The sequence below is a fragment of the Athene cunicularia genome (assembly GCF_003259725.1).
Source record: "Athene cunicularia isolate RWA chromosome 1 unlocalized genomic scaffold, athCun1 chr1_part1, whole genome shotgun sequence".
Lineage (NCBI taxonomy): Eukaryota > Metazoa > Chordata > Aves > Strigiformes > Strigidae > Athene > Athene cunicularia.
Window position 1 is genome coordinate 90,035,685 of NW_020799091.1, and position 18,735 is coordinate 90,054,419.

Genomic DNA, 18,735 nt, shown 5'->3' on the forward strand with positions numbered 1-18,735 from the left:
CATCCCTAAAATAAATGTAGTTATTGTCCACATTGAATCAGCATTTTAAAGTAATTTATGTGGAGTCATGAATTAATTCTGCGGCAGAAGCAGGGATAAAATATACTTCAGGACAGTGCTAATTTATTTTAGACCACAGTACTGTGAGCCATTTTTGTTTACTGTGTTATTTTTAACAGCTCCCTTTTCCTGTGATCCTCTTCATTTTGTTCTGAGTACCTCTGTGACCTCCCTCACTTGTGATAGCGTTAACTGTTTCTATATCTATCTGATGAGGTGTATCACAAAATTAATCAGGTTGGAAAAAAAATGAGTATCTGACTTAATTTTGACTCTTACCTGGATCTTATAAACAGCTGGATGGGCATGGGGAACAAAAGATGTGGTTGGTACCACATACTGTCAGTATGAGTGCTGGGAAAAACCTAAGCCATTTTGCCCTTCCACTTTCCTCTTTCATTAATCCCATAAAACTTACATGCTTCATTTGTTTTCATTTACTCAACAAATGACACCAGGTTCCTGTAAGCAAGAATTTTATTTTCTTGCCCCATCCTGTTAAGAGCTTTTATGTTCAGTTTCTCAACGCAATTCTGAACTTGTCTGCTGTTTTTCCTCTTGCTTGTTCTTGAAGTCCTATCAGCTGTGTTTCCAGGATGCTGTCTTTCTCTGGCTCATGTTTCTTTAATTTTTTTTTTTTTTTTCTTCAGCCTCCAAAAACAATCTATGTTCTTCCCCCCATCTCTTGCTTCCTCTCCTCTTCCACACTGTAATCAGAAGCACTTGCAGTGTGCAGTAGAGAGCAGTACAGAACTGGCAAGGGAGTAGATTGAATGACCTAATGTTTAATATCTGTGCTCCTGCCAGCTATTTTTGTTTGAGTTCAGATGTTGGTAACTGTTTGACCTTTCAAAATCTAATCTGACAATACCCAGCCCTTTCCTTGTTTACCTTTGCTTTGTTTGCTGATTCTTGTTAAGTAAAATTTTATATACATTTCTGAGGTCTGAAATACGTTTAGCCCATTTTCTTGTTGCCAACAGCTTTGATGTTACTGATTATCAAGTCATCTGTGTTTTGATCAAGGTTGCTGAATACCATTATTGAAATAGCCACATTTCAAAAGCAAAGCTTGTCTTCATACTGGAAGTTAAAGAAATTACATACTAACCACCTAAAATCACACCATGTATTTTGGCTTGCTACGAAAGCATATATTTCATGTGTCTCTCAAGCTATTGCTTATTTTTAATGATAGATTATCATTATCTAAAATATCTTTAACTTTGGATAAAAATTATGCATTTGTTCAGAAATACACTTGTAAAATCAGACAAGAAACATATTTGCACAGCCCAACATACTGGAGATGGCATCCAGGCTAAGACTCCTGGACAGTATAGTACCACAAGAACTGTTGCCTGTTTTCAAACTAAGAAAGCTGCTTTGTGTAATTTTTTTTTTTTTTTTTTTTTTTTTTTTAGTAGATGTCTTTACATGGGGGAGAGTCAGACTATCCTGCAATTGCATCTTCAGAGATCCCTTGCATTTTGTGCATTACATTGTGTTGTGTACTCACTCAGTGGAGAGGTTCTTCTAAAGCATTTCAATCAACCTTTTCAAGTCACTTCTGAAATGGCTTTTGTAAGTTGGCATCATATGTTTTAAGATCCCCACTCAACATGCTTTCAGTTTTTTAATGTAGTGGTCAGTCTGCATCAATATTACTCCAGCAGTGCACAGACTAAGTGATAGTAAAATCCAGGGAGACAGTGTGTGAAAGGTAGTATTGAAATAGTTTATTGTAGATAAAACTTACTAATCATGGTGAGATGTTCTTTTATTTTTATTTTTTTTTTTTTCCCCTGAAACTGCAGAACTTCTATGTTTGCCAGAACTCTAGGGTAGGTGAGGTGGTTTTTTTGTTTACGTCAAGGTGTTATACCCTGTTGTAATTCTGGATGTTCCTGTTCTGCTGAGCTCTTTGTTTTCCTGTAGTTTAAGAATGAATGCCATGGACTGGTTTTAAGATTCACTTTTCAGCAATTCCTTATTAAATCACTATAGCTAAATTAACTGTTTAGTAGTCTAAACTGTAATATTTTTTTTATAATCAACTTTAGCTACTACTCACTATTGAAGAATGATTCCTTTTTGGCTCAAAAAGTGTAAATTTGTTAGCTTACTGGTGTGAGACAGTTTATGGGAATGCTACCAGGAAAACTCATAAATGAACTCTTGCAGCTGCCTGTACCTCCAGGTTTATCAGTGTGCTGTTTGCTGACCTTGTGTGTATTCTTCATCTTTTATTTGCAGAGTATTACTCTTCAAGCTATTTGCTAAATAAAGCTGGGAGGAGAAGCAACTTGCTGTTCATTTTCTCTTCCTAGTCTTATTTCTCATGGTTATGGAGAAGGGTTGAATGAGGTCTCGACAGCAGAATTACTAGCTCTCTTGCCTGTCTTCCTATGGATTTCCCCTGTGGCAGCTGAAATTAGCACAGTCCATGACATTTTATTTCAGTACTGCTGAGCAGTTCTGAGTATCAGAAATGAAACAGACTCACTGTACTATTCTGTGTTTGCTACTGTTGGTTATCTGAGCTGTGGGCAGCAGCAAAATAAAGGCATGGCTTAGTCTGGAGAACTGAGTGTGTGGCTTTGTAAGCAGCTTAACTGATCTAAGCTTGTACAGCTGCATGAAAACAAGAGTTCTTGCTTTTCCCCTCCATCTTTGCTAGGTTTTGTGTTCTGACTGCTTTCGTTATGCTGGCACTAGCACTCTTAATGCTGTGCAGTCAACTGAACCGGAGAGCAGACTTGTTTTAAAATTAAACGAGTCAAACTAAAACAAGCAAACACACACATGCACTACTTTCCACCAGGCTGCCCCTGGCTGGCCTTGGGGGCTACCAGCCAGCCCTTGTATTGAGTCAAGTGGGGACTGGAACTCTGTGGCTGTGGTAGGGGACGACTGCTTCCTCGGACAGCAGCTTTAGTTGGAGTTGATTTAAGTGCTGACTCCAAAACTATCAGTGAAGCAGCTGTGTATCAGTATCTTTCTCTGCTGACATCTTTGAAGAACACCAACAAACTGCTTAAGGGGGAAGGTATGAGGAAGTCCTTCAAGAAGGTGAAGAACCTGGTGAACAGATCTTGGGGTTAAACTCAGAAAGTGAGAGGAAAGATGAACAAACTCATCTTTTGGGGAAAGGCCTCTTATGATGAACTGTAAAGAAGTGCCCGATTACAACCTCATCAGATCTGCAGTTCTCTCAGAATAACTGAAGTATTAAAGCACTTTCACTCTGGGCTTTTTTAGGAACTCTTGACAAAGGTTTGATTAAAGTTTTAATCTCAATATAAGAAATATTTTTTTTACAGTGAGAACTATCATTCACTGGAAAAATCTCCCTGAGGACATGGTGAAGTCCTCATTACGGGAGGTTTTCAAGATGCAATTGGACAGGGTGCTAGATAACCTCATCTAAGCTCCCTTTCCCATGAAAGGTTGGACCAGCCAATCTTTTGAAGTTCCTGGACTGCTCTTTGGTTCTGTGAATTTTTTGCGTGGGTGATCCACAACAGAAATACAAAAGATGGAGATGCAACTGCTGGTGGGCAACATGTCTAGGAAGGTTCTCCAGTCTGCAGTATATTACATATGTAACTATGATAGAATTACCAGATTTTTAAAATATTGGTGAAGTGCTTGCATTAGAAGAGTCCTCTTCTGCTTCATATTCTCTAAATGCTGGAGGAGGTGTACAGCTTCTGAGGTGTGGGAAGGGAACACCCTTTAAATCTTCCAAGAGCAAGTGTTAGACATGTTGGAGCCTGTAGAGAGGATCTTTCAGCTGTGAAGGAAATTTTAAAGAATTTTTATTTTAATTCTGTGTATGCTTTTGATACACCTACGATAAGTCGTATCTTCAAATATGGTTAATTGCACACAAATTTGACACATTTTGGCATGTCAGTGTTAGGAACTTGAATATGTGTAAATTTTTTTTTGCCTTAAATCTTTTTACAATTATTTCTAAAGCTAAAATCCTTCAGAACTGTTGCTGTTATGTACTTTTTTGTGCTTTCTACTCACAGGCAGAATGGGTATTGTACTGAATCACTTCATAAGGAGTAGGAGAGCATTAGCAGACTTACTGTTTTAGTTTTGAGAGCTGTTCTGTTGTTTTCACAGTGCTGGAAAGTGTGGAAAACTCTTTGTAAGTCTACCCAGATACTGGCAGTATCTGCTTGATACTTTTCTGACTGCTGGAGCTCATGCAGCTTCATTTCCTATGGATTTACGCTGTGTGGTTGATCAGCTATAAGCTGTGACTATTTCTTCATAAATGACAAATTTGAATTAGATACTAATTTATGTTCCAGCTTTTTCTCAAGTTAATGATGTTCAGAATGCCGCCCTTCTCCATGCTAGTGTGCTTTCTTTAGGGCAACTTCCATGAGTTTAAGGTTTTCTACTGTTCTGTGATAGTTGATTGCAAAGGAACAGTGGATAAAATTGTTGGACTAGAGGACATGAGGAAACTCTAGGTAGACACAAAGCTCTTTCACTGAAGGAAAACAATCTCCAAATAGGAAAACTGCGTTTACACAATTTGAAAAGAAACACCATTGAAGTTTTCCATTTTCACTTTTCTAGTAGTTCTTACAGAATTGTACCCATTTAAAATAAAAATTGATAATTGATTTCAGTCTTATTAAACCAAATGTAATCTGTGTTATTGAGACTACAAGGTAATGAAGGAGGGATGCAAAACTAGTTGCCCGATAGGTTGGCTTTGGTGGCAGATGCAGACTAGAAGTTCGTATTTCCTTTCTGCAAAGGCATAGAGAAGAGGGAAGTCAGTAGGAGAGGTGTGAAACTGTAGTGTGGAGCACAGAATTGCTTCAGCTCACATCAGAGGCTCTGATCCCCAGTAAAGCAGGTGGCTAGCAGTGGTCAGAAGGGAGGAGAAATTCCTTGACTCCTCTTCAAGGCTGAAGCCAAAACATGTTTTATTATACTCTAAATGTGTAAATCAACTGAAGCGTGTAGGTTTGCTTAAGTCTCACTCAGAAAAAAATAAGTGTAATGCAGTAAAATAAGACAGACATAATGTGTGCATCTTAACTTATTTGGAAATTCAGGTAAAGCTGATGTGAGGGGAAATGGTCTTGGGTGTTGTGAGAGAGGGAAATAGAAGTTGGTTGGTTTTTTTTTTTTTTTCCCCTCCTGATTTGTAGGGATATTTACTTTTCAGTTTTACTGAGGAGTATGGCTACAGCTGTTTTGTGGATTCTGGTGGTGTACACCTTTTTTTGTGTTCTCTTTATGCAGTTTCCCAGTGTGACAGAAAACTTTATAAAAATCTGTGAAGGAGTTGTGCCTCATTATATTTTTCCCTAGTTACCACATAATTCAGTAAGATGAAATAGATATATATGACTCTTCCATCACTTCTATGCAATTTGATTTTTGGTTGACTAGAAAATCCCATTAAAACATGCTCTGAAACCCTGTCATATGTGCCTTGCTTCAGGGGAAGACAGGCAGGGTGGAAACTTGTATTAAACATGCTGACGGTGCATAACTATTTGGACAAGAAGGCTTTGTTTGCACATTTCTCTAGCTTAGTTTAGCACTTCACAAAGACATTAATTTTTATTGTTTGCTGGCTAATTTTTCTAAATTAAATGAGGTATAAGACATTGGCCTACCAAACAAGTGCTAAATGGAGTATCTGTACAGAGCTATTGCTGTTTACCCTTCACAGTATTGTAACAGTTTCAAGAAAAACTTGAGAATAGTCTTTCAAATGTATGGAATCAGGTCTCTTTTTCTGTGAAAAGAGGAGGCTTGAATATTGAATACAGAGTGATACAGTTGGAGGCTGAATCTGAATTTTGTACAGCCAGTTTGTGTTATTGGAAAATCCATAAAGGTATTATTTGTGACATTTGTGTCATGGTTTTGCTTTTTAAGATATGTTGGGGAAGAAAGTATCTGTAAGAGTTTCAAAGGAGGAAAAATAGTATATTTTTAGCTTTGATCTTGTGACCTTTTCTGAGTGAACGAACACTACCTGCAATGAAATTATATTCTTGTGAATGAACTGTGCCCAGGTACTGTTGCTTGACCCGTCTCTGTCATGCCTGGAGAGCTGTAATCTGAAGTAAAGGTAGTACTAGTTTTTTCTGTTTTTTTTTCTCCCCTACCTGACCCATAATGCTTTTAAAAGGCACACAGCACTCTTATAATCTACTGTCTGCTTATCCTGAATGTTTTGATGTGTCGATTTAGGGGCAGATGGGAGATGCAGAGCCAAATGAAAAAGACATTGTAGATTGTGAGTAGAATCCATCAAAGAGACCACTTGCCATCTGTCAACTCGAATTCTATTATGTTCTGGTATTTACTCCCCTGGTCCTAATCCAATTTTAAATCACTTTGAAGAGGCACTGGATATGGTTACTTACTACATACTAGGCACTGAACCACTTCCCTCCTTTCATGGTCAGGTAGTTACCAATAAAAGGTATATGTGGTATCTCTTGTGTGTATGTAATAATACATACTTTCTTTGAAAAACTGTGATACTAAAATCTGAAGGTCAGCTGACTCCTGAACTTTAGCAACTGGTTGAAACATTTGGGAAATTATGCCTGGCCACAAAATGTAGACGATGCTAAACTAGGTATTAGTAATCTGGAGGTTGTTGGAAGCTAAGTGGTAGCCATTTTAGCATTGTTGGAAGATAAATGGTTAGCCATTTTGGCACACTAGAGAACATAAGAAAGAACTGCTGTACCAGATCAGCTAAAAAATCAGCCTGGTGGTGTGTGTTCTGCCAACAGCTGGCAGGAGATGCTATGGGAAGAGTCTTCAGAGCAGAGCATGGGCAGAGTGAGCCTTCCCTGATAAAGTCCTGGTTATCAGTAAATCAGAAACTTAATGGGATAGAGAATATATGTGGAGAATTGTGTTATAGTAATCACCAAATCTCTTCCTCATTTATTGATTTACTTTCTGTTTTTTAAATCTATTTCTAGTTTTATCCCAAACATCATCTTACAGCAGCAAGTTCTGTATCTTAGGCACTATTTGAAAATTCAGGTCCTTTGATTTACTTACACCTGTGTCAGCTTAGGTCAGTGGGTACCCTCCTGCTTCTCATGTTGTGAGAAATAATGGTTAGCTGTAATGTGTTTATTTTCTCTGGTCACAGGTATATAGCCAAGACACAAACTTAGCCTGACAGACTCTGTGTTTTTCAGTTAGATCAGCTGAATGTCTGCCTTCTCTGAACTGAGTGGTTTGTTATACAGTCATTATTTAAACACAGAGGATTTTTTCTTTTTTCTCTTTTAAATAAAAGCAGCATGTAACTTCTAATCCATATACAATCCAGTTTCCAACTGGAGTTGAGAGCTTATGAGTAATGTTCCTCAGTTTGATGTCTGTAAAGTATGGGAAGATGGTCTGAACTGCAAAATGTAAGTTGGCTTGTTTGTAATTTACAAAACACATGTAAATGTTCCATCTGTATGAAAACAGGGGAACAAAATAAAGGAGGAAAATGAAATGAGTGCACGTTCAAAGCTTCTAATTTAGAGAAGCTGCGAGTGAAAACATGCTATAAAGAAAACTGCAGCAATTCTGATACAATTCATGTGTGGTTTTCTTGAAAAGAGCTAGCAGGTCCATTGATTGTTTTATCTTACTATAAATTAAAAAAAAAAAAACAAACCACATCACTATTCAGTAAGCAGCTGTCACTTTACTAGTATATTAAAAGAGGTTTTTAAAATGTATTTTAAAAAACTTCAGCTTCCTGTAAATGTGAGGCAGAAGGTTCATAATGTAATTTGCCTGGTTTATTGTGGATTGACTTTATTACTTCATTATATTAGAAGCTGGTAAAATTTTGGAAAGGAAGTTGTTGAAAATACTGATAATGGTGGTCATAAACGGGGTGTTAATTTTGTAGTCTGTAATAGAAAGCTTTCATTCTTTGGGGGTGTGTGTGAGAATGTGCTTATTTGTTTGTGGAGTATTTTGGGAGAGGTGAGGGGTGGCTAGGTTGTCTCCTAGTTTCCAGATTAGCTATATATGTCTCTTCTGATGTTTCTGAGCAAACACTCTGGGATTTCATGTTTTTAGCTCTTAGATTGGGCCCTGTGGTATCTTGTGTATTAGCGGTATTTAATTTCCACGATAAGAACATGGTATTTGAAGAGAAGAGATAAGCATGTAGACTGCTTCAGAAATCTCTTACTGTGGTGAGGTTTTTTGTTTCTGGGGAAGTTTTTTGTTTGGTTGGTTTGGTGTTTGGCTTGAGGGAGAGCCTCACGTTACCTCTGTTCTTTTCAACTTGTTTGTCAAATTTTGTAGCTGTGCAGGAAGTTTTGCCAGACATTCACGGTCAACCCATAACAACCTTTGGTCCTTTGCTGAGGAGCTGTTTACCCAGAGCTTCCTTCCTCACAGCTTCTTACTACTTTGAGTGTAGTCATACAGGACGCATTGACTGTATCTGCAGTAGCATTTTGGTTCAGATGAGGAGTAATGCTTTGGAAGCATAACTCCCAGTTATCACCACTTACTGTGCATTGGTTTGCATTGCACAATCATTTCAAAGTACTCAGACTGAATTACTTTTGGATGAAAGTAAACCGGAAGATGCACTCCAAGAGCACACCTGTTGCAGTCCCACTGCTGCACAGTGTTCAGCTCAAGGAATCAAATTAGACCTGTCCCAAAGTAAAATTCTCAACGTGTGTGTTGTATTAATGTTGGGTCCTCTGCACAACTGTTTTGTTCTTCAGAGACTTCTGGAGTACAGAGAAACTCTCTAAGTAGCCAGGGATCAAGTTAGGAAGGCCAAAGCACTGACAGAATTAAATCTGGCCAGGGACATCAAAGGCAACTTAAAAAGCCTTTACAGGTATGTTGGTGATTAAAGGAAGGCTAGGGAAGATATGGGCCCTCTCTGGAAGGGAAAGGGAGACATGGTCACGCAGGATATGGAAAAGGCTGAGGTACTCAGTGGCATTTTTGCCTCAGTCTTCACTAGCAAGGGCTCCAACCACACCACACCAGACACCAGAAGATAAAGGTGGGGACTGGGAGAAGGAGGAACTTCCCACTGTAGAAGATCAGGTTCCTTAGATGGTTTTGAACCTGAAGGTGCACAAGTCCATGGGACCTGATGAGATGCATCTGTGGGTCCTAAGGCAACTGGCAGATGAAGTGGCTAAGCCACTATCTGTCATATTTGAAAAGTTGTGGCAGTCTGGTGAAGATCCTGATGACTGGAAAAGGGGAATCATAACACCCATTTTTAAAAAGGGAAAAAAAGAAGACCTGGGGAACTACAGGCCAGTCAGTCTCACATATGGGCCTGTCAAGGTCATGGAAACTACACTAGGGCACATGGAAAACAAGTCACAGCCGATATGCCTTCACTAAGGGCAGATCATGCCTGACAAATCTGGTGGCGTTCTACGATGGGGTTACAGCACTGGTGGATAAGGGAATAGGAACTGACATCATCTACTTGGACTTGGGCAAAGCATTTGACACTTTAACGCACCACATCCTTGTCTCTAGATTGGAAAGACATGGGTTTAATGGATATCCACTAGGTGGATAAGGAATTGGCTGTATGGTTACACTCAAATAGTTGTGCTCAACGGCTCAATGTCTGAGTGGAGAGTGGTGATGAGTGGTGTTCCTCAGAGGTCAGTGTTGGGGCCAGTGCTGTTTAACATCTTTGTTGGTGACATGGACAGTGGGACTGAGTGCACCCTCAGAAAGCTTGCCGACAACACCAAGCTGTGTGGTGAAGTCAACACACTGGAGGGAACAGATGCCATCCAGAGGGACCAGGACAGGCTTGAGAGGTGGGCCTGTCTGAACCTCATGGAGTTCAGCAAGGCCAAGTGTGACATCCAGCACAGGAGTTGGGGCAATCCCAAGCACAAATACAGGCTGGGCAATGAGTGGATTGAGAGCAGCCCTGCGGTGAAGGACTTGTGGGATATTGGTAGATGGAAAACTAAACATGAGCCAGCAATGTGCACTCACAGCCCAGAAAGCCAACTGTATCCTGGGGTGCATCAGGAGAAGTGTGGTCAGGAGGTCAAGGGAGGTGATTCTCCCCCTTTACTCTGCTCTTGCGAGACCCCACCTGCAGTGCTGTGTCCAGCTCTGGGGCCCCCAATATAAGAAGGACATGGACCTGCTCAAGCGAGTCCAGAGGAGGCCACGAAGATCATCAGGGGGCTGGAGCACCTCCCCTGTGAGGACAGGCTGAGAGAGTTGGGGTTGTTAATCCTAGAGAAGAGAAAGCTATGAGGAGACCTTATAGCAGCCTTCCAGTACTTAAAGGGGTCCTACAGGAAAGATGGGGAGGGCTCTTTATCAAGGGGTATAGTGTTAGGAGGAGGGGTAATGGTTTTAAACTGAAAAAGGGTATATTTAAGTTAGATATAAAGAACAGCTTCTTTACTGTGAGGGTGGTGAGACAGCAGAGCAGCTTGCCCAGAGAAGCTGTGCCTGCCCCCTCCCTGGCAGTGTTCAAGGCCAGGTTGGACGGGGCTTTGAGCAACCTGGTCTGGTGGAAGGTGTCCCTGCCCGTGGCAGGGGAGTTGGAGCTAGATGATCTTTAAGGTCCATTCCAACCCAAACCACTCTGTGATTCTATGATTCACTCCTATTGCTCTGCATTCCTGGCTAATGTGAATATAGTCATGGATAGAGATAAACATAATGCACTTAGAGGTTATTTTTCATGACTGATGTACTTGCTTCAGATAGAGTCCAGCTATTCAAGCCTAAGTTAGAATAGATAGTAGCTGACACTTAAACAGTAATTAGGTCAGAGGTCACCATTAGGTCACCATCACTATAATGTAGCTGTTTTCCTGTCTCTCTTACCTTTTGCCCTTTCCTACTTTATTAATTTCAGTTCTCCTCCCTTCTGTGACATGCTTATTCTTGTGACCCAGTTGCTAACCTGAATCACCACAATTTTCTGACACGTGTGCTGGCTGCACTCTTTCCCTATTCTTATCTCTTCAGCTTTTTTGACTTACCAGCTTGTAAAAATCGGTACAGGCTGTGGTTGGTCCTGAGCGTGGTGTATGCTTTCTGATTACTTTGCTGGTGAAAATGGATGATGAGTTACAGCCTCCAAAAGCACCACGCTTCCTGAGATATTGCCAGAGATATTCACTTCAGTGAGAACATTAATGGATTTTCTTTGTTCTTCTTGGTCATTGATTTTTGTGGAAAACTTGTGGTAGCACAGAAAAAATTTCAGTGTCGAATTTAGTTTAAAGGTATTGGGGGGGAGAACAGAAAGTAGAATGGATAAGTAACACAGCATCATTAGTTTCACATCCAAACAAAATCAGGATAAAAACACATCCTACTGTGAAAGCTTTATTTAATTGCTCAGCATTGCCACTTGCAAAAGGAGGAAGGGAATTGGTTATTGTTACATCAACACTTAAATGGATTATCAAGTTAAATACTCCAAATTAGAATTCCCAGAGTATAATGATATTGTCTAACCTGAAGGCAGTGTCTTTTAACAGTAGCTTACAGAAGACTGAGGTGTCTGAAATGCTGCTATATAGGCTGCTCAGAAAGGCATGGTCTTGTGAGGATTTCTGCAATTCAGATTTCAATACAGATAGTTTCATAAGTGTTCAATTATGCCTCCCAGGAACTGTCCCAGATGGTCCCCATGCACTTTAAAACAATGAAACTCACCAAAATTCTTCCCTGCCAAAGGGAGAGTGTTACTTCTCCTCTCAGATGTCTTACCAAAATGTGTATATCAGAAGTTTGTTCTTGTCTGATTTTGAAGGGGAGGGGAAGGAAGAGATATCTTAGTTTATAGCAACTCCCCCTTTGAACTGGAGACACCTGGAAGTAACCAGGAAATAACCAGCCAGAATATTGTCGTAGCTTTAAATCAACAAAAAAACACTAGGTCCAGGAGGGGTAATGAAGTTAAGGCAGAAGCTTAGATTTCAGTCTCAGCCAGCTGCAGTCCTATCCAGCTGCAGTCATGAGGTGCCACCTTCTCTCTGCTAACAGGGCGCTGTTTGAGAGTTGTACTCAGTGTGCTAGTTCTGTGAGTAATGATATATGTTATTGGTTTAAAGATGTAACAGCAGTCTGCTAAGTACAGGTTTCTCTTAGTGATCTGGTCTGCAGTTTTGGGTCTGTGTGTAATCAAAATTAATGTTTTATAATACTGTGATCAGATCGCATCTACAAAGCAGAGGGTTTTTTAGTTCGTATTTCACTCTTATCCTTGTCCCATGTAGTCTCAGGTGGCACAAATCTTTTGTATCATTGTTTGATAAAGTAGTTTCCAAAGTGTTCCATCCCACTTCATTCCCACATGAATTCCCTGGAAAACCTTACTGTTGGAAGCAAATACCTTCTCCCATATCCTTAAAGTATGGACTTGCTGTTCAGAGAAAAATCAGTGTATTTCTCCAGCATTTGAATGTATGTAAATTCTTCCATGCACTTTTCCCGGGGAAAAAGTACTTTTGAAACAGATTATAATAGCTAAAATTGTAGTCTTCTGTGACATTTTTTCCAAGGATGTAAAAGACACGTGTGGTGGGACTGGGATTTTTAGGTAGGCACATAATACATTTTGAATAAATGGCAGTCAGATAATTATCATCTCTCTTCCTGTGTAATTATTTAATGTTTTCATTTTTCTTTTAAACAAACCTCCCACAGGAGTGTTTCAGTTGTTGCATTGCATCTGGTTTGGGGTTGAGGACTAGAAAAAGGGTGTTTATTTTTAGACTGAACATCTACTGATTTAGTTAGCAGTGTCCCTTGAATGTACCTGCTTTCATAAAAAGTTTCGGAAGAACCTAAATATTTATAACTTTTAAAAATGGTATAGCTCTGTGTAGCATCTGGTTATAAATTCATCCCAGTGGTCTCATTAATTGTACAGATTACAAAACTGAAATTAACAGTTGTAGCCCCTGTTAGAGTTGTATTGCAGAATGAAAAAAGTCACTTCCCTCTTCCCTGCCTGGAAGGGAAGCATCCCTCCCCAGTTGTGAGAGGACCATGATGGCCTTGCAGTGTTCTGAGTCCCTGTTACAGGTCAGGTGAGGAACTGAGTGAGGGAAAATACTGCTGCTGCCTTTGTTATCCTTATTTTTCCCTTCTCTTTGTATCCCTTCCATTAAGGACTTTCTTTGGTTTTGATATTCTGTTTCCCTAGAATACATGACAGTCAATGAATGAGAACAGTGATGGCAGTTTGGACTTGTGTGCCCTCCATCAGATCCTCTGCCATGTAATGGCAGGTTCTGCACACAAGTTTAATGCAAACTTGTAGTCAGGAAAAGTATCCAGAAGAGGTGTACCTGCCAACCAAGTATGGTTATCTTGACAAATGCAACAAAATCTTGCAGAAGTATTATCTTGAGCCAACAACTTTTAATGCTGAAATTAGTTAGCTTCCCAATTTAAGGGATATACCCTGCACTGCTAGAATGTGACTGCCAGCTTTGGAAATGTGTATAAAAATATTCTGTGCTTTGTGCTTATGCATAGTGTGTACAAAGTTTGAGCACTTCCAGGATTGACAAAAAAATATTTAGGTTAGTTGTGAAAAAAAAAAAAAAAGGTCCAGCTTGGTTTGTTACTTCAATATTAGTCCCTTAAAACATTCATGCAAAATGTTGCTGCTCACTAAGATGCTACAGCCCTTTGGTGGTGAGCACAATACTGCTGGTAAAGTGGACCTTGTTGGTATGTCTCCTTTGCTGTCTCATATGCTTTAGAACTCACTGTGTTTCCTATTGAGTCATTGTATTTTCTAGTAGAATTGGATGGTTGATTGTTCTTTTATACTGACAGCCGAGTAAGCAGGCAGAAAAGATCACTTGTTGGTTGGGTATGTCAGTTTACCATTGAACTTAGAATTTGACACTCAGATTGGCTATAGTGTCCACAGTGCTATCACTTTTTCCACAAACAAATCTAAGCTGATGTATAACCTTTTGAAGGGTGTGGAGGGCTTAATATATGGAAGGTAGTTGGAAGAGAGGTTCCTGAAACAGTAAGCTAGTAAAATATTATCTGTGGGGTTTTGCCTTTTTGCCTATTTGTGGGGACCATTGCCTGTGTCCTCAGCCAGCCCCTAGCCCCGTAGGTATTTGGGTGTCATAGCAAGAAGATAGCTATGTTTCATTGGGTCTTAGAAATTAAGAAGTTAGGGGACATACTTAGAGGGAAGACAGGGGAGCACGAAGGTGACACACATGTGTAGGAAAATGGCCATAACTAGTTCCAGGGAGCTCTTAATAATTGTAATTGCTGTAAGAATCAGCTTAACTGTAGATTGTTGAAGGGAAGTTTCTGCACTGGAGCCACTGGAAAGCTGTATTTGCTATTTCCTAGGGAAGGTCACACAGGTTCCTTTCGTAATGAAGGAAGGGCAAAGAGAACTGCTGTGTTCTGCTGCCAATTCAGCAAATCTTTTTGGCACTCGCTCATACTCTGCTTGCCTCAATTTCCACTGAAGATCATAAAAGGTGATTTTATTTGGTCCTTTTGGTTGGGTTTTGTTTGGTTTTCTTCTCCCCTACATTTTTCCCAATTTCCCAATCTGTCAGTATTTTGATGTTCTCTTCCCAAAGACCACAATGTAGCAAGCACCCAGTGCCAGGTTCCAGGGCAGCACTGGCTTCTCAGCAGTGTCCCGCTCTGCTCCTGGTGGAAAACATCCTGTAGCAGGGGAGAGGCTCATTAGTCCCCTTGTTTCCGCCACAGTTCCTTTCTAGTTGTGACTCAGCATGGATGTGGATGCATGTGTTCTGCTTTTTTTTTTTTTTTAATGTTGTTGAAATCCCCACACAAGTTATTTGTTGAAAAGGTGAAATATTAAAGACTAACTGATGCTTAATGCAGAAAAATGTTCCCATTAGAGAGGGGAAACCTGTCAAGGTGCATTTCATGCACTGTATTACTGCCGCTCAGTAGAGCAAGTTAGCGCTCACAGGTCTTGATCTTCTACTGAGGGACTGTTGCAAAAGCAGATACCTGAAACTGGCAGGTAATAAATGGCAGAAGAAACTCATGATGTAACCAACAAAGAGAATAGTTACACAAGTAGCCAATTTTTTTTGTGACCTGTTTAGTATTAATAGCTTGGCAGATTCTTCAGCAGAGAGATTTGGGTTGTAACAATGACTACCCAGAAAATGTCATTAATTTTAATTTTATACAAGAAGCAAGTGGCAGTTCTGGCTTTGCATAGAGTAGTCTGCTAAGAAAAATTCAGGCTATTAAAAGAGGTTAAATACATTCTGAAGAAATTTTTTTAACCCTCTCCTGTTATCCTATAATACTTGGTAACGAAAAGCTAAACACTATGGTGGGGTGATTTAAGAGTGCTTTAATGTCTGATGTTTATTCACATTTATTTGCCTTTACAGAGATTTAATGAACTTGCTTTAAAATTACTTTACTCCACCCCATATGTTTTGTGGTCCCAGTCCTACCTATAATTTTGTTAGCTGACTGAGATATCTTTATAGAGCTCCATTCACTTCAGCAGCAGTCCATAGAAGTACTTGAGTCTCTTCTGCATGACAAACTACTACAGTGTTGGACAGGCCATGCTGGAAGTGTTAACTTTCCCTCTGTTTATTACAACAGCTATGGACAACCTTTGTGCATAGTTATATTTTTTTACAGAGAGGTTTGCTTATGAGGTTTTGGTTTTACGGAGAGCGAGGACATTAGTATGGTACAATATGTTGATGTGTAACCTGGCCTCTGAAGTATAACTAATGCTAACCTTTAGGAGTAGGTAATTTATTAGTAAAAAAACTTTAACCTCATGGTTTTCTACCAATTTAGTCAGACAGCTACACCTTTCTTGTACTTTGAAAGCTTTTATTTTCTTAACTTTCCCTAACTTTTCCTATACTAACAAAGGCTCCAAGAAACTGAAAACAGTCCCTCAGACTATTCTTGCTGCCTTCAGATGCAGTTCTTGTCGACTCTGCCTGGTGGGTGCAATGAGCTTCAGGCACTTTCTTGACTAAGAGCATCTCTTCTCTGTTCTGTTTCCAAGATGAGGTATAAAGTACATGTAAATTCTTGCAGGGCAGGTTGGGATCCTCTCATGTATTGCAGGTTCCTTTGCCAAATCACAGGTGTTGTTCTGCCCTTGAACTTTATGCAGGCATCCTCTTTTAATGATTAGCAGACTCTGAATGAATTTGCATATGTTCATTCTGATTTCAAAAAATCTGATTTTTAGACCAAAGATAATGAGTTGACTTGATGATCTCTGCAGAGTGAAGTCTTAGATAAGGTATCAGTAATTACAGTGGAGAATGTAATGCCTTTCAAGTTCAATTAGATTAAACAGAGGTTACAGATTCATTTTAAATGATACACACCTTCTGTTTCGTATTATAATTTTTGCATATTATGACTACGGAAAGTTTTGGAAGAGGTTGAAGCATTCATTATTTCACAAGAGGTATCTCTTTTTGGTTAGTATTCCTATACTGCTGAAATTAGTCTGCATGTAGTACTGGTACAACTCAAAAGAGGGATTAATCTTGATCACAAGGTTTTCAGCACTCATGGTTTTGTTACAATATTTGGGAATCAAGAGAAACTTTTCCAAGTTCATGGTAATTCACAAACTCAACAGGTTGTTTCCTCTTTTGTTTACAGACTTGATATTTGCAAGTTCCCTGCCTTGACAGTAATCATCATGGATAGCGGTAAGTTTGTTAACTTTGTGATGAATGTGCATTCTTTATTATTCCCTATGAAGTGGGGACTAACACACCCCAAACTGTCCTCTGCTCAAAATAGCAGTCAGTTCGCACAAAAAATGTCCTCTGCTATTGAACTGGTTTTGGTGTTACATATGATGCAGATCTTTGCCCACACTAAAATGAACTGTTCTGACAGAGGTATTATATGCGGAACATAATAATCATCACGGACTCACTTGTGGACCTTTGGAGGCTAGCTGCAGATTGAAGACCACAGACCTGAATTTCCACCCTTGAGTACTTTAGTTTTAACTGTTCTTAAGCCTGTCCTAGTAATTCTGGATTCTCAGAGCAGATGTCACTTTTTAAGCTTGACAAGTAAATACTCAAATAATTTTTCTCCCTTCTGCCCTGTATAAACCAAATAGTTTTATTAAGATCACCTACAGAAAGATTCAAATTTATCAGTAGCTGCAGCTTCAAATTTAAAATTAAATATGTATTTCTAATATTTAGTGGTGGCTTTAATCTGCTTAGGTGCTGGTAAGGAGTCAGGAAAAAAAAGCTTTAATAATTGTCTCAATAGAGCTGGTTTTGGTGTCCAGGATGTCCTGGGCTTTGCTTCATCAACACTTCTGTGTCTCAGTATACCTCTCCCACACCACTGCCACTTTTTCCTTCTATCACTAAAGACCTGAAGCCTATTTTCTTTGCCTGTGACAGCTTCAGCTGCCAGGCTAAGATGTATTTATCCTCTTGTGCCCTTGCTTGACTCTGATTCTGATTGAATTTCACCTTGCTAGAGTATCTATTCGGTATTACGATAGCACACAGCTTTTCCGGAGAATGTACAAGAGATTGATCTGACTGTATTACTCTCTTCAGTAATAGTAAGTGAAACTAATACTTTAGAATTATTTTCTTTGTAACACATAGAAACTTGCTAAAAGCCAAGTATTACAATTACACACAGAGCACAGGCATGTCTGAAGAAATAAATATGTATTCAAATGCATTAAATTTCATAGTTGTATATCTTCATCTATATTCTACAAAAATTGGGGGGAGGAAGAGACTTTACATTATTTGTTTCTATGTCCATCTTATGTAATGCCAAAATCATAATTGTGGGGAGTTTTTTAATCTTGTATTTGCTAGTTAATCTCCTTAAAGTGAAAAAGTGAGTTTTATCTTGCTTCATTACTTTGTTCTTGCCACATGCAATTCTCCATGATAATCTTCAGCTCCATAGTAACAGCTGTGGTGAAATGAGCCACTCTGTAGCATGGCTAGGTAGGCATCTAACCCAAAGCAGGGTTTTTTACACACTCCTATGCAACTGTCACTGAAAGTCTACCTGATGATGGTCCTGGAATACTAAGTGGTGTCTGCAATATGGTTCCATTATCTCTTTTTGTGGGATTCATCAGGCAATGACTGATTCTCATTAAATCACTGTATTGCAATCAGAATCTCCGTCAAGATTGCTTAGATCAGTGTATGTTTTCATGTTTCCTTGCTACATTTGTACTGACTTCTCAATAGTTTTTAAAGGCACAAGGAGCGTAAAGAGCTTAAATGTCAAATCAAACCAAACAAATTAATATACTTCATTTTCTCCAGCCTTGCAGGGTCAAAAGCCATTCTTGGTCTGGACTAATCATAGATCATTATTTATCAGATACATTCAGAATTAATATGAAGTGTGATTTATTTTCCTCAGTGGGCTTTTTTGTCTCTGTGATGTATGCATTTTTTTATACTGTATTGTGAGAGAAAAGAGAGGCTTTCTGAATATGAATTGCTAAATAGAAAAGTTGGGGTTTTTTAGATGGTCATATATTGGCCATTCTTGAATACTGAATTATTTTAATGTTCTGCCGTTCTTCGTCAATGCATTTTGAAGCAGAAATGTATGCTTAGCTCTTTTTGG

The 18,735-nt window shown here is 39.3% G+C and overlaps 1 protein-coding gene across 3 annotated transcripts in view; it reads left to right on the plus strand.

Moving 5' to 3' along the window:
• The first annotated feature begins 4,199 nt into the window (after positions 1-4,199).
• PRRG1 (proline rich and Gla domain 1) overlaps positions 4,200-18,735 on the plus strand; it is a 32,809-nt gene continuing 18,273 nt past the window's right edge. For all 3 annotated transcript variants that reach the window (XM_026847545.1, XM_026847555.1, XM_026847566.1), the window contains exons 1-2: positions 4,200-4,222; positions 16,756-16,805. In XM_026847545.1, coding sequence (XP_026703346.1) covers positions 16,796-16,805 — 10 coding nt within the window. In that variant the 5' untranslated portion in view covers positions 4,200-4,222; positions 16,756-16,795. The remainder of the gene's footprint in view (positions 4,223-16,755; positions 16,806-18,735) is intronic.